This window comes from Perognathus longimembris, chromosome 6, assembly GCF_023159225.1.
Source record: "Perognathus longimembris pacificus isolate PPM17 chromosome 6, ASM2315922v1, whole genome shotgun sequence".
Lineage (NCBI taxonomy): Eukaryota > Metazoa > Chordata > Mammalia > Rodentia > Heteromyidae > Perognathus > Perognathus longimembris.
Window position 1 is genome coordinate 53,523,811 of NC_063166.1, and position 14,196 is coordinate 53,538,006.

The 14,196-nt window shown below is 44.0% G+C and overlaps 1 protein-coding gene across 1 annotated transcript; it reads right to left on the reverse strand.

Moving 5' to 3' along the window:
• Positions 1-1,779: 1,779 nt before the first annotated feature.
• Banf2 (BANF family member 2) lies at positions 1,780-11,611 on the reverse strand. Its single transcript, XM_048347413.1, has 2 exons — positions 11,471-11,611; positions 1,780-1,942 (listed from the first exon to the last, which is right to left on the reverse strand). Exons 1-2 carry the CDS (start codon positions 11,594-11,596, stop codon positions 1,796-1,798), a joined length of 273 nt encoding a protein of 90 aa, XP_048203370.1. The 5' UTR covers positions 11,597-11,611; the 3' UTR covers positions 1,780-1,795.
• Between the last annotated feature and the right edge of the window lie 2,585 nt (positions 11,612-14,196).

Consider the following 14,196-nt stretch of genomic DNA (forward strand, 5'->3'; position numbering starts at 1 on the left):
ACTTGATAGCCATCAGTTGTTCTCTCTTACCCATTAGAGTATGAAGAGCCCCAGAGTTATAATGTCTACTGCTCTATGCTGAGGCAGAATCCGCCTGGGTTAGATACATTGCTATCTGGGCCATCTTCCAACCTATAGCTGTGAATTCTCTCCCCAGGGTCATGGGAGGACAAAGCACTTGGGAGGCCAGGGCTCCAAAGACAGTAGTGCCATTTATTGAGTGCTTACTACACCATGTACTTTACATGTATTACTCTTATCCATCCACCTTTCAAGGCAGGGTTACTATTTTTTTTACCCTATTTGAAAGATGAGGAAACTAAAGATCGGTGAGAGTAATTTACCCAGGATGAAGAGGTGCATTGGAAGAACTAGCACTCAGACTTGAGTCTGAGTCTGGAGTTAATACTTTCTCCTGCTCTATGCTGAAGGTTTGGACTTGGGTAGGGTCAAGGGTAGGCCGGTAGGGTAGGGGCATTTCAGACTAGGAGGAAGGTATTGGATATTGTCAAAGGGTAAACTGCCCCAACCATCAGAGGCTGTAAATAGTGGCTTTGTTTTTGTTAATATATCTGTGAGTCAGTTGAGTGTTGGCTGATGCTGGAAGGGCTCAGTTAAGTGACTTGGCACCAACAAAAGGTCAGGCAGAAAAAAAAAGGTCAAGCAGGCCTTGGGTCTGTACAACAACTTGAGTTCAGGTCAGCTGCACCTGGATTCCTTTAGGGACCCAGGCCAAAAGGACAGCTGTTCTCTTGTGTCAACAGAGTACTGAGAATGGACAGGCAAGAAGCAGCTCAGAATTGGTCTGTTGGCATCTCCATATTATATCATTGGCCAAAGCAAGTCACCTGGACAAATCTAAGTCCAAGACTGGTAATTACTCTCCACATCTAATGGGAGGGACTGAAAAAAAAATCGCATGACTATAAGGGTGGGAAATGCAGGGGGAACTGAAGAATGGAGACAAATTCAGGCCAAAATTTTATCTATATCCATGCAGTGGCAGGAAAATTTTCTATTGACTAAGTGAAGATTTTTGGGAGCAAGGAGTCCTCACAATTATACAAGGAACAGCTACAGATAGTGATATCTGTGCTATGGAAAGAATGTATTTGCTATAGATGTTGATAAATTGAAAGCATTAATAATATCAGTGAAAAATGAGGAGGGGAAGAAGTATACCTGTGCACAACCAGCCATCATTCAAAAACTGAATTCAAAACAAACAGCATTTTAGCCTATGTTTCTTTCATACCAATTAAAACAGTTTAAAAATTTTCAAAAATCATTTTTGTGCATTCTGTGGTGCTAAAGATTGAGCCAGGGTTTCAAGTACGCTAGACAAATGTTCTACCATTGAGCTAAATCTCTAGGGCTCTGGCTACTATTCTTAAACTCATGGAAAATTTAGAAAATCACCATATCTGATGTACCTGATGAAGAAAAGATAGTTCAGCAAAGTCTAGCTATTATTTGTATGTATGGAATAGGTATACTTAACTGGTAATATTCTTGGTTATTTTAAGGTGCCATGATTTAGAGTAATTCATTATTGAAATTCAGTTCTTGTCTAAAGCTAAAATTATCCATTCTGACATATAAATTTGTACAGAGAATGATGTGTGAGAATGATTTGTGTTTTTTTTCCCCCTTTGCGGATCCTTTAGACTCCTGAACAGTTGTTGTTTTTTTAGCATGCTCATGTATATGTATTGTTAGATGAAAATACAAGTAATGACTCAAGCCCCATGGTCTAGAAGGTATCACTTCCAGCCCAGGGGCCAAAGAGGGTTTTCTACAGGAAGCAGGTGCACCATTCCTTCAGGCACTTGGAGCTCTCCCGGGCCTCACACTCGGTGGCACCACAGCAGCAGATAAGCCACTTCTGAAACTCAGCTTCGTTCTTGTGCATCAGAAGGAACTGGCCCAGCAGGATGTAGGCCTAGGAGAATGGGACAAGGCAAGGAGGAAAACAAAGAGTTACCATAATATGTCTCAGATGTGCCCTTCCTTCCTCCTCTAGCCATCTGGACTTAGGTGACAAAAGTTGGGCAATGAGTCAGATTTGAGAGAGACTGTCCATCCATGAACCCCTGACTAGAGCCAACAGAGCTTGGGGACAACTGGTGAGAGGTAAGCCAAATGGATTGTTCATCTTCCTGGGCTGGTATCGGGGCCATCTAGCCCCTTGTGCACTTGCCTGCTCCTCACACTTTAAGGAACACATTGATCATCTCATATCTGTAAAAAGACAGTTTCTAACTCAGTGAGTCTAAGTCAAGGATGACATCTGAGAGTTTCATTATCATCATCATCATTATTATCATTAATATTGTTGGTGGTGGTGTTACTGGGCTTTGAACTCAGTATCTTGTGCTTGCTAGGCAAGTGCTCTACCACTTGAGCCATGCCCTTAGTCCTTTTTGCTTTAGTTATTTTTCAGATAGGATGTTAAGTTTTTGTTGGGGCTGGCCTGGGCCTTGATCCCCCTATTTATACCTCTCACAAAGCTAGGATGTCAAGACATGTACTACCATGCCCAGCTAAAGGGGGTTCTCTAGTCCAGAATGAATGAGAACCAACATCCACCCACCATTTTTATAAGAGGCAACTTAAAAGCTGCTTTTGCTGGGCCCATGGATTAAGTAAAAGTAGGATAAAATATGGGCACTCACACTCCACTTGACATGCACGCCCTTTGGTTGGAGTCATTCTTTCCTGCAGTCACTTTGCAATCACCCCCAGGAAAGACGGGATTTTCCGATAAGCATCTTGTGACAAAAGGCAATGTCCCTCAGACAGGCAATGCTTTCTTTTCATCTTGTTGCAAAAGGTAAAACTGCTTCAAAGGGAAATGAGCAGCTCAAAACTACAGATCAACTGCCAGGCAACAGTGCCCTGAGAACCGAGCCTGACCTGTTCCTGCTGCCCTCCAGGGATGAAGTGATTAAAGTCTCTGAAACTCCTCCAGAGACAAAGACTGAGATAATGGTCAGGCAGGACACATCTGTATATTATATATGCATTCTTACTCCCTGCCCTAAATTCACCCCACTTTCCTAAGGCCCATGCCTGTACCCCTGAAGGTAGCTAATCATGGCTGAAAGACACACTGAAGTGCTGTCTTCCGGTGGCTTCCATGTGATAAATCTCCTTCCTCCCTCCTTCATTATGTCTCTATATTTGGCATATAGGACCTGACATGAAAAACTCCTGGAATTTTTGTCTGGGGTCTAAAAACCCGGTTTTACTTTGAGTTCTGGGCCTTATCTAGGAAAACTGGCTGGTGCTTGTTGATGTTCCATTACATAATTGGTTTTGCCCAGTCAGGCCTCAAACCAAGTTCCAAGATAGTCTTAATCTGTTTCCTGAGTTTATGATTACAAATATGAGCCACCACACCTAAACTGAGTTTCCATTCCACTACATTTATTTGTTTGTTTGTTTATGTGCTAGCACTAGGATTTGAACTCAGGACCTCACACTGTTACTTAGCTTTTTTGCTCAAGGTTGGCATTCTACCACTTGAACCACACCTCTACTTCTGGCTTTTTGCAGGTTAATTGGAGGTAAGAGTCTCTCAGATATACCTGCTTGTGCTGGCTTTGAACCATGGTCCACAGATCTGTCTTTTAAGTAGCTAGGATTAGGGGCCTGAGCCAGTAGTTTCTGTAGCGTTTCTATTCCCAATATGTTCCTGTGGCTGAGGTTGATCCAGTGACAATGCTTTAAGTAGGGGACCGAGCCTACATCTATGCTAGGCTAATGCTCTATCACTGAGCTACACCCCCAGCCAAGGTACTTCTTTGAAACACACATCAACGCATTATAGACGCTCCTTATCCCATGCTACTTTCCTGATCACGAACTTTCCCAGGCATTGCCCAATGTCCCCATGGTGTCAAGATCATCCTCAGCTGAGAAGCCTTGCACATGCGGCTGGCAGGTGAAGGGCATCTTAGCATGGATTTGTTTTTGTACACCACCTGTACAATCCCAGGCACCTGCCCCACAGTGCAGGCCAGCAGAAGCTAAGGCAGTGTTTGCCTTCCCAAGGCTCATTGTAGAACCTGCCCTGAAGATTAAATCAAGTGAACCAAATGCCAAAACATTCAAAGAATGCAGATTCCTCTTTCTGTCCTGAGAGATACTGTCCTGTGGGAAGAGAACTGAAGTGTAAAACATGCTAAACTTGTATCTCTTTTCCAAGCCTTGCACTGACCAGGGCCACATCACAGGCTTCTATTGTACCCTGAGCTTTCCAACGTCTCAGACTCAACAGTTCTGTCTCTGTAGCTTGTAGGTGGCCATTGTGGAGCTTTTTAGCCTCTGCTTGTATGCGTCACCCCAATGACTCTGTTTCTCTCTCTCTCTCTCTCTCTCTCTCTATATATATATATATATATATATATATATATACACACACACACACAGACACACATATATATACATACACATACATGCACACATGTATGTAATGTCTCCTATTGGTGTATTTTTATGTGTGTGTTCGTAGATATTAGAGCTTGAACTCAGAGACTGGGTGTTGTCCCTTAGATTTTTTTCACGCAAGACTGGTACTCTACCACTTGAGCTACACTTTCACTTCTGGTTTTTTGCTGGTTAATTGGTGATCAGAGTCTCATAGACTTTACTGTCTGAGCTGGCTTGGAACCTTGATTGTCAGATCTCAAGCCTTCTGAGTTGCTAGGAGTATAGCTTTGAGCTGTGGGAGCACAGCTTTCTTGGACTATTAGTTTTATAGAAGCTATCTGTTTTAATAGACTTGCTAAACAATACATGTTAGATAAATGTTAAGTGCACCATGACTCATGTTTCTACAGTGTTCTTTAGTTTTCTACGTGCCTTCCACAGCTTTTCATTTCTCTTTTACAACTTTATTACACCATGATTGATGAGGAGGAACAAGGACCATGTGGAGGAAGATATCTCCCAAGACTATTTGAGCATAAACTGGCCAAGCCATTACATGGTGGAGGCTAGAGCTTTCAGGTCACATTACATGTCTGTCTCTCTTTGGCCTGGTTTGGGGGCTCTCCAGCCCAGAATGAACGAGAACCAATATCCACCCACGCCTTTGAATTCTGGGCCTTTTCCAGGAAAATCTGCTGGTATCTGTTGACTTTCTGTTACATAAAACAAAGTAAACTTCATCTTAACCAAAAGGAACATATTTTTTTTACAAGTAAAATCAAATAAAGGCTAGTCATAAAATAGACCCAAGTGCTAGAGTTTGGGGTGTGTGTGTGTGTGTGTGTGTGTGTGTGTGTGTGTGTGTGTGTGTGTGTTGGTACAGAGGCTTGAACTCAGGGCATGGGCACTGTCTCTTAGCTTTTTTTTTTCTCAAGGCTAACATTCTACTACTTGAACCATGTTTCTACTTTAGGCTTTTTGGTGGTTAGTTGAGATAAGAGTCTCACGGGCTTTTTTGCCCAGACTGCAATCCTCAGATCTTAGCCTTCTGAGTAGCTAGACTCATAGAAATGAGCCTCCAGAACCTGGCTTGAATTTGGGATTCTTTAATTTTTTTTTTTTTTTTTTGTGGTGAGGATCAGATTTTACGCACACCAGGCAAGCACTTAAAACTAAGCTAAGTTATATCACCAGCCGGGGTTTTGCTTTTAGTCATTCTCCAATTGTTGAAGAGAGAAACAAAGCCAGGATTTCATGGCGATTTTACACTGCTACTTTAATCATTCTTTTTTAATGGATTTATTGTTATATTTCTAAAAATTGTTATTATAAAGGTGATGTACAGAGGGGTTACCATTTTATAAATCATGTAATGAGTACATTTCTTTTTGGACAATGTCACTCCTTCCTTCATTCTCTCCCAGCTTTTTCCTCCCATCCCCATGCACAAGTTGTATGGTTTATTCTCAGCATAGTCTACTGAGTACCACTGCTGCATTTGTTCACCCTTTAACCGTTTTTTTTAGAGTTGCTGAGCATGATATCACTTTTTTTTTTATCAGTCTCTTCCCATCTTTACTGGTAGATTTTACTGTGATGTTTTTAAGTCAACATTTTTTTTAAGTGCTTTAAACCACTCACATTTACTAGGTGCTATAGGTATGGAGGTAACGAGGCAAATGCAATAGGCTGGAGAGACATAGAGCTTTGTCCAAAGACAGGAACATTAGTGATAATTATAACTAATAGCAAGTAGCACTTTTGAGCATTCTGACAGGTGACACTGTTCTGGAGATACCTTACACACTTTAATCCATTTGGTCCTCATGTGTACCCTACCCACTCCATTCTCCTAAGAATCTGAGAGCTTGAGCTTCCTGCTTGTCTTTTCCCCCATCCACTCATCCATTGTCCATTTGGGGGCCAGCTGTGGAAATCAGCTAATGTGATCATCTGAACCTCCCCAGCCCAGCAAGCTCAGCAGCCAGAAAGTCAGGAATGTACAACAGGTGGGATCCAGGCAAACTTTCCAGGAACATGGCAGCGATTAAGCCAAATTGCTACCTGACACTCAGTCCTCAGCTTTCCCTCTGGCTTCATTCTGGCATCTTCCAGCAAGTGAGGGGGCAAAGATGACCTGCCTTCTCACTTCAGCTATGAGGACTTCATCCTGCTTCCAGCGGAAGGAAGCATTTTTGTCTCTGCTCATTGCCCATTGAATTTTTCTGCTGGCTCCAGAAAGTAAACCACTAATCAGGGGGTAGGCATCGCTCTTCCTTGGGCTGAAGCTCCCAGAACCCCAGATATAAAGGAGTTGGTGCAGGAATCCTGAGAAGGTGTTCTGGACAGTGGCCTTGACCAAGCCAGAAAGGTACATTTCTCCCTGTAGCAGCAAGATGGTGGTACAAGGGCAGACTTGTCCTCAACTGCAAGACCAGGAGGAGAAGCTGTTCAGGGGCTTTCCCCAAAGGGTATGTCCACCTCTTGCTAAATGATAGCAATGTGAATCTGCCCCAAGATTGACTCTCCTCAGGTTTGGTCAGTATGGGTACATAGGGCTTCATGCATAGAAGAGCCACTATATGTCTATTGTCATGCTGCTGCCATGTTGGAAGTCTAAATACAGTTGAATGAAGAGTCTCTCCTCATTTTGCATTGGGCACTGCCAATTAGGTAGAAGGTCCTGGTCTGTAGCTCATTAAAGTTTTGAACCTTCACAATGGCCCCTGCCTTTGTGAAATAAACATATGTTATTATGGCTTCTTCATGCTCCAGCTTCTATCACTTCCCTCTGCCTAAGTCCACAGACTCACAGCTCCTGTCCTGAATGTCCCTCACCTCACTGTGGGTCTATGTTGCCATGGCACAGCTCAGTTCTGCTTTTCTTTAAGCAGGCACTGACTCCTAAGTGTTCATGTTCACTGATGGCCAATGGCAACCTTGCAAAGGCAACATCCCTTGGTCACGTCAGGCTTTTACCACTGTGCTTTCAGTGTGGATGCTCAACCCAGTGCTGGCCTTGATCCTTTCTCTCCTCCTGTCTCTCGGGGAGACATACTTATACTATAAAATCCAGAATTCCAGGTTCATGAAATCCTTTGTATTTTATCTAGCAACTCAAATCATGGCAGCCCCAAGGTCATGTGACTGAATCCTTGCAGAGTCTAGACATTAGGTAGTAGGGTGTTCTGCCAGTAGAGTGAACAAACAGGATCTGAGGCCCTCAGTAGTTCAGTCTTGGGATGTGGGGACATGAGAGACATGGCAGCTGGGGTCATGTGGTCCTGAGCTCAGTCTCTGTTCTTTTCTGCTAATTACAAGGAAAGTTCTGGGGAAAACCCTGGAATCTGGAGAGTACAGCAGTGAGGGGTGGGCGATGGCACACCTTATTTCTAGCGGTGCACATAGAACAATGGAGCATAGAGGCTTGAGGCCTGTGGGTTGCCTGCCCAACTCCATTATCTTATGTGACCTTGAGCAATCCAGATGTGTTCTCTCTGTGATCCAGAAATGAAATAGTATATCTCATTATATATATGCACATACACACATATACACATATATGCATATATAGCTTGAAGTGCCTGATATATTACAAACACCACATAGTACTTCCACACAAAGAGATATGGCAAGCAGATGGGTACTCGAAACATTTATTCCACTCTCACCCTCTGAGTATGTCTTAAGTGTTGTATTTAGGCTCACAGATGGGGCCCATAATGCCTACAAAGAGCCTGAAACCAGACCAGATTCTCTGGGATATTAAAGTTACCATTGAAGAACTCAAGATTTATCTTCACAGGCGTACAGACACCTCACAGGGTCCTGCTTGATGACATTCTTGGAATATAATATAGGTCTGGAAATTCACTGAACCCTGGTGAAAGGGTAAGTACAATGGCCCGGGGGGGGGGGTGGGGGGGTAGGAGAGACCATGGCAAACTGTGCCTATAAGACCAATGTGGATCTGAAGGAAAACTGGAGTCCCATGGCACAGATATCAGATGAGAGCTCCCAACAAAAGCACAAAACACTCAAAGAGCAGAGCCTTTTGGGTAGAGGGGGAAAGAGGAAAGTTTTCTAGAAGAAAGTGATGACTGGAGCCTTGAGCAAATCAAGGAACCATTTGAGAGGTCTCAAATTTCAGGCTCAAGTAATCCTATAGTCTCAGCTGCCCATTGTGGACTATAGGTGCCTGCCACCGTGTCTGGCAAACGAACACTTTTGAAAATCATAATGTTTATCTGATGGGCTGCATAAGAGAAATGGTTTGGTGCCTGATGGGACAGACAATGGACTGAGGCTACTGGCTGAGCTCACAGTCCAGAGAAAGAAAAGACGGGGACAGTTCCATCTCTGTAGAATCCAGCAAAGTCAGAAGATACAATTCAGGAAGCTGAGATCTGAGAATAGCATCTCAAAGCCAACTGGGGCAGGAAAGTCTGTGAAACCCTTATCTCCAATTAACCACCAGAAAACCAGAAGTGGAGCTGTGGCTCAAAGTGGTAGAGCACTAGTTTTGAGCAAAAAAGCTCAGAGACAGTATCCAGGTCCTGAGTTCAAGCCTTATGACTGATAAAAAAAAAAAAAGACCCAGAACATAAAAATAGATCAGAAGATAAACCATGAAGCTCAACAAGATGTGAGGCTCAGCAAGATGCAAGGCTCAGGTGCCCCTCACACAGAAAATAAAAATACAGGAGGCTGCAATTGGCTGAATATGGGAATCTTGCCCTCACAGGTTCTTCCTGCTTTACCTGCTCCAGTTGCTGGCCTTGTTCACACACCTCTCTTTTCAGCCCCATCTGCATCTGGAAACACTTGCTCTTCTTGAAAAGACATATCTGGGTCTCCTCTATGACCTCCTATAATTCCCCATCTGAGCTCTGGGTCCTGATATAGGGGCTCACAACCATATAGTGGTCTAAGCTGTCTGCCCGACAGGCATAACCACTTGGTCTTGTGTCAAGGCAGTAGAATCATGGCCTTCTTCCCTTGCTTGGGACCTCAAGCAAAGCACCAACTCCTGAACCTCTGCTTCTTTGTAAAGGGAATATGGTGGCCATCAGAGCAGGGAGGCCCAAATCAAGGGAAATGGTGTGATCCTAGTGCCAGGGCTAGAAACCAGGAGAGCTTGGGCTTCCAGTGGGATGCCAGATGCTACTGAACAGAAGTTCATAAGCTCAAGGGGGCTTCACAACAGGGAGCTCACAGGTAATCCCTCTAGCCCTGACTCCATGTCAGCCATTTCTACAGGTCTCATTCATTCATCTTCAACACATCATTTCATCTATAATACACACTCACAACAAAGTTAACTGGGAAAAGGGAAAACCAAACAGGTAGAAGCCATCTTGGTAATTGCCAGAAACTGAGGATGGTGAAGTTCAGAGCCCAGGGTATGACTATCTTGGAGTGGTGGGACAGTGTTAAGTCTTCACTGTGATAATGGCTCATGACTATGAATTTGTCAACTTATAACTACTAGGTGAAATTTACACAAATATGCCTTAATATATACATATGTTGTATGCTGAATTGGGAATTGATCCCAAGAGGCCTTGTACCTGCTAGACAAGCACTCCACCACTTAAACTACACCCTCAATACAGAATACTTTTTTATAATGATAAACACAGCTGGGCAAGTATGAAACCCTACAATTAAGGGAATGTGGTGGATGTCAGAACAGTGTTTATCTCTTGGAATAGGGGATGATATTGGCTGAAAAGAGGTATGAGGAAGACATCTGGAATTTCAGAGGTGTCTGGTTACTGGGTCAGGGTGGTAGCTATATGGGTACATCTATGCATATAAAATGTCTTCATGCTGAATCCTCCATATCAATGCATTCCCAGAGCTTATAATCCCAGTAGAAGATTTTTAAATACTTATTTTTTTAAGAAAAAGAAAAAAAGTCTAAGCCAGCATCAATGGCTTGTGCTTGTAATCCTAGCTACTTGGTATAGGCAGAGATCTGGAAGCTCAATGTTCAAGATGAGCCCATGTAAAGAGTTCATCAGAGCTCAACCAATAGCTGGGAAGAGTGGCACATGCCTGTTATCCTAAACTAAGCAGGAAGCTGAGATTGAAGGGATCACAGTTCCAGGCCATCCTGGGAAGAGACTCTAGGTCCATGAAGGGAAGCTGGACACAGTGACATGTACCTGTTACCCCAGCAACTCCACAACTTCACTAAGTAGGCAGATCACAGCTCAGATGTGTGCCTGGGTGGGAAGTGAGACCCTATCTTAAAAATAATAAGCAAAAAATAGGGTGGGAAACATGAAGATGTTGGCCAGTGATAAAGTACATACTTAGCATGTGTGAGGCCAGGGATCAATCTAGCACCAAAATAAACAAGTTGAATATACAAAAGAGTAAGGATGTCCCTTCCCTATTCCCTGGCTTCCTATCCCGCCATGTGAGCCAGCTCTCCTTGTTATGTGTTCCTGTTATGAAACAGGCACTATATTGTACTGTCTTCTTTATAAAGTATCCCACATCAAATATTTTGTTATAGCAATAGAAGACAGACTAATCTCTTCAGATTCCTTTGGATAATCCTGAAGCCATCCTTGTGCTGGGAATGACCGCTTCTGACCTTGTTATAGGGTCCAGGATGCTTGTCACATGCCACAGTGATGCCCGTGTCCTGACATGGGCAAGCAAGGTTCCATGGATCCCCTTCCTGAGGAGTGGGGAGTGTACCCAAGTCATCCATTCTGACAGCTCTGCCCCAGACACTGGTGGCAGACTCACTTCTATCAAGTGCAGAATATTTGAACACTGACTGAGTGAATCATGCCCAGCCCAGCTGCTCTGAGCTAAAGCAGTTCTGTTTGCCCATTATCTGCAAGCCCTTGAGGCTGCTCAAGCATGTGGGGTCATCAGCACTGAGGCATGTGGTACCCTGCCAAGTGCCAGCCTTGCTCTCTTAGGGTCCCTCATAAGGACACATGGCAGGGGCTGCCATCTGGCTGAATTAGAGGAAAAGAGGTTAGGAAGAGATGTTGGGAAAGAAAAAAATTACCTTGTTAAAACCTTTGGTGACCAAATTGATGGCCAGCTCGCGGCTGATGCCATCCACCCAGGCAACATCCTTTTCTCCAATGGGCTCCGAGAGAAAGGCTCTCAGCCTGGGAGACATATGCTCCATCTCCTGCAATATGGGAAGAAGGGAGAGCATGAGGAGGTGTCTGACTATGCAGTGTGAGGGGATTCTGGGGAGCTCCCTGAGCCTACAGAGGGACTGGGGAGACAGATGGTGGACATTTGTCCATCATCCCATGTCTACAGGGGGCATTTACATGCCAGGTGTGCTGTCCCAGGAGTCCTTTCCACTCCTATACCCACTTGGATGAATGGAGAAGTAGAATGCTGGCTCCGGATGAGTCAGAAAAAGCCAATTCTAACTAAAAGGTCTCCTTGATGTTAAGAACTGCCCATCTCTTTCCAATGCTTTCCATTCTACATGCTGAAAAGCCAGCTGCTCTTTCTTAGTTAATTAACCTGCATTCTCTCAAATACCCAGCCTTGTGGTCATACTTTTATTTTAGCATTGATCACTAGGGGTTAGTTGTTTGGTTACAAGTAACAGATTGCCATGATAACCTCAAACAACTCACAAGTCCAGGGTGAGGTTGAGTATGGTACAATCAAGGTGGCTTTCACCCCTGGTTCCTTCTCATGTGGCAGTCATCTGGCTGCTACAGTACTCTATTATCCAGCCTCCCATCTCAAAAGAAGGGAGGGAGGGAAATCATCGCTAAGGAGTAGCAAACAAATGCTACACTCCAGCTTCTAACAGATGCCCAGGTTACTAGTGGAAGTGGTGTCTACCATATGCCCCAGTCCCCCATGTAGAGGTACAGTTAACTTTCCCTAAAGGCAGATAAGCTGTGAACAAAATAAGAATACTTTTCCACAGACAAGGAGACGTGTCAAGGGAATAGCCATAATGTTCCATTGTAGTCTATCTTGGGCCACCCAACATCTCTGCGTACTCTCCCCTTCTACCCCTTAAGAGGACGGTCACTTAGGGTGTGCATGTTTAGGAACTGGGCAATCTCAGGACATGAGCATCATTTTCTTTGTCAACTCCCTTTCTAAGTCACACATTTGTGACTTTTTAAGTCTAGTAGGTTTTTTAATCCAGCAGGATCAGCTTATTAATTTCCCCTTTCAAATGGGTAAAATTCCTCCTTGACTTGAGTCTCCAAGGATCTCAATGTAGACTGCCAGTGGCAGCCGATATCTTCTTGCCCATGAGCTCTTCATGGGGCAGGGACACCATTAAGATAAGATCTGTGGCCAGCACTGCCAGCCATTTTTTGCCAAGCGAGGCTTCCCATCTTATCATTTCCGGTAAAGGCCTTCTTGCTGGCCTCTGTCTAAACAAGTTTCTTCTCAACCCTACACTGAGGGTTTTGCTCACTGTAGCCTTTTCCTGGTACCTAAGTCTGTTTCAATCTATACAACTTATGATGCAAGAAACAGAAAATCCAGTTTTAAGGGTCTTCTATCAGGATATTTTTATTAGTATATATTACCAAGAAATCAAGTATAGTTTGACCAAGACTCCAGTATGATTTCCCCACCACTTGTTGATTTAGCCTTCCTTATGTCCATCCCAACCATCTTCAGCTTACATCCTTCATGGAAATGAGTAGGGCACACCAGAACTCACCATTACCATGACCATTTCAAGCCATAGTCCCTTCTGCCAAAGGAAAACCTAGCCATCTCTTTAGCTAGAAGCCACTAACAAACATCTTCTGGAACCCAAATTGTCATGTGCCAGGCCCTACAGCAACATTCTGCATGGTCTGATCCACATGTCCTCCATCTCCAGACTCAGAAAGCCTCCTGGGTTGCAGTGGTAGAGATGGTGGGAAAACATCAGGATAGTTACACTCTATGGTAACAGAGGATTTTGTTAGGACAACCCAAAAAGCTCCCAGGGCTATGGCTTAGCTATCTCCTCAAGGCCTTAGTTTCTTACTTTTCCTCTAACCATGGTGCCTAGTACTGTGCCTGGCACATGCTAAACACTTGCTGATTTAAATGATTAGATGCATCTAGTCACAAGGCCTGTCCCCTCTCTTGTTCACCCTCCCTTGATCCTCCTCCATACCTTTCTGCAAAGGAGAGCTCTTCGGGTGAGCCTTCTTGTTTTGTGGGACGTTTTGGAATACTTTAATGAGACCAAAGTCTTCGAAAGAAGAAGGGTCCAAAGGCCCTGAGAGGAAGCTGGGGATCCTAAGGAGAAGGGTCTCGGGTACCTGCAGATTCTAGGGAGACATAAGATAGGAGAGGTTGTCAAGCACACTGATATGCATGAGCCCTAACTACTTTATTATGGGAGGGAATTGCTGTCTTTTCATGTTTGGTTGAAGTCTGGTTTGGTTTATTCTGGCACTGACAGGTGAGCTTCTCAGCAACTATGGCCTGATGGAATGACAGTACGGATTGGTGGCTCAGCTCAGAGAGAGGCCCAGGGTTTCTAAATAGCCTGGAAGTCTCATGAGCCACACCAACTTTGCTGAGGGAAAATTCCACCCACTAACTGTGCTGACCATCTGTCACTACCTACTATATCTTCTAAGAATATATGGAAAGTACTACAATGTTATCAAAGCCAATAATGATTTGGTGATACTTGGTATGAGTTCACATTTCCCACCCCAAACTCACTCAGATCTTTGAAACACCTCTGAGGGAGACGGTGACTTCTGCTCCAACTCTGCTTCTCAATTA